At 33.5% G+C, this 2,015-nt stretch overlaps 1 protein-coding gene across 1 annotated transcript in view; it reads right to left on the reverse strand.

Annotated features, from left to right (window-relative positions):
* Positions 1 to 1,798, reverse strand: part of LOC113809574 (uncharacterized) — a 23,840-nt gene extending 22,042 nt beyond the window's left edge. The window contains exons 1-2 of the mRNA XM_070126102.1: positions 1,694 to 1,798; positions 897 to 1,040 (exon numbers count right to left, since the gene is read on the reverse strand). Of these exons, the coding sequence (XP_069982203.1) occupies positions 897 to 1,040; positions 1,694 to 1,798 (249 nt within the window). The remainder of the gene's footprint in view (positions 1 to 896; positions 1,041 to 1,693) is intronic.
* Positions 1,799 to 2,015: the final 217 nt, after the last annotated feature.

The following is a 2,015-nucleotide window of genomic DNA, read 5'->3' on the forward strand; positions in this document are numbered from 1 at the left end:
GTTTACTTGTTATAATTAATAATTAGTGATGTAACACATAGAAGAGCTTTACATTTCATGGTGCATTACTTTTGTAAAAATGTTTTGAATTATGTCATACAATCATTTCAGCATTGATCTTCCTCCATTACAGTTGTTGGGGTTATTCTACCGACTTATCACATTATTAGTAAAAATTATATGGTATTTTTTTAAACTTTATCTTTCAGTAATGGGGCTTTGGATTCATACGTTTAAGCAACATATTGTAATGTATTTACAGAGCATACTTTATTTATTCATCTTCTGTCGAGATATTTGCATTGTCTTCATGATTTTGGCAACATTATTTGATTTGTTTGGGAAGTTCCACAAAAGTGCCAGAAAAGCGGTTGACATACATGCATACATAATTAAATTAATACATACATATGTTTATCTACATGTATATACACACACACACACATTTATAAATATATATATATATATATATATATATATATATATATATATATATATATATATATATATATATATATATATATATATATATATATATATATATATATATATGTGTGTGTGTGTGTGTGTGTGTGTGTATATATATATATTTATATAATATATATATAATATATATATATAATATATATATATATATATATATATATATATATATATATATATATATATATATATATATATATATATATTACGTATTATGATTTTTACCGTATTTTCTCTTTTTTCCACCATTTATTGTGTGATAATAAGACAAGTATAGTATATATATATATATATATATATATATATATATATATATATATATATATATATATATATATATATATATTTTTTTTTTTTTTTTTTTTTTTTTTTTTTTTTTTTTTCCACTTCAAAATGCATATAAGATTCTTTACCGATCGCAAGCAGTTAAGAACAAAAGGATGAAGAGTAGAAATCTCTTCCGTGAAAAATGTCCTCTTCTTCCCTGGCCTTGTTTCATCGAAGGTTTTATCAGAGAAGCTTAAACTTTCGTTTTTGAATTTTTGCAAAGGCTTCTCCTTCAAGTGAGAATTATGCAAAATCCTGAAGTTAAGAAAGTAGCTCAAAGTCGAAATCGAATAAAGTAAAAATGGGTAATCTTGTATCATAAGTCCGCCGCTCCTACATCGATTTTGGTATCGATGGATTCCTAGCACTCTACGCAATGCGGGTATGTAGTTTTCATTGCGCGGAAACCCCCCTATAGCGACAAGATTGGCCCCGATAGCAGGGGAGGTCATGAAAGGTTCCAGGGATAATGTGGGGTTAAATAACTATTAATATAACCCACAATGACAATAACGATGATAATTCACATTACTTGCCATTGAAGGGGGCTGCCGTCCCCCAACCCCCGCCGAGGACACAAAGAATCCATGTATTCACGGCAGGATAGATCGTTACACATTTACAAAGGTATTGTAACATTCCCACTGAAGCAACAACCTAACCTTGACATAGTCAGCATTGTATACAGAGAAGATTGTAGTTTAATCAGGATGAAAAGGGTATACCATGAACAGAAGAGCGGCGGTGGTCCGCTCTCCTCGGTGGGTTTTGCACAGCTCTCGAGGTTACACCGATAGCCTCGAATGATGGAGTGGAATGATATACGTACACTAGTAAGACGTATATTACAGTCAGCCAATAGATGGTAGTTATTATCTCATACAGTTACTGAAGTGACTATGTTGCCATCTATTGCATAAGAACGAAGCCTCATGGTCGAGTTATGGTACGGATCTGCCTGCCGCCGTCGTATTCGGTACTCAGCCATAGCCGCCGCGATGGCCGAATGTGGAGGGTGCCCCCTACCCCGAAACAGACTTTATGCGCGAGGTCGCCACCAGCCGATGTGCTTCCGCCACGACCTCCTCTGTCGAGAAAGAACCTGCGGCATCTATCAATCAGGTTAGTGCCATAAAATTCATGGGTTATATAGTAGCTTATCAGCTCCGCTTCTAAGTTCATGTGGATTTTATCCTGCCGTGAAT

This window comes from Penaeus vannamei, chromosome 10 (assembly GCF_042767895.1).
Source record: "Penaeus vannamei isolate JL-2024 chromosome 10, ASM4276789v1, whole genome shotgun sequence".
NCBI classification, from domain to species: domain Eukaryota; kingdom Metazoa; phylum Arthropoda; class Malacostraca; order Decapoda; family Penaeidae; genus Penaeus; species Penaeus vannamei.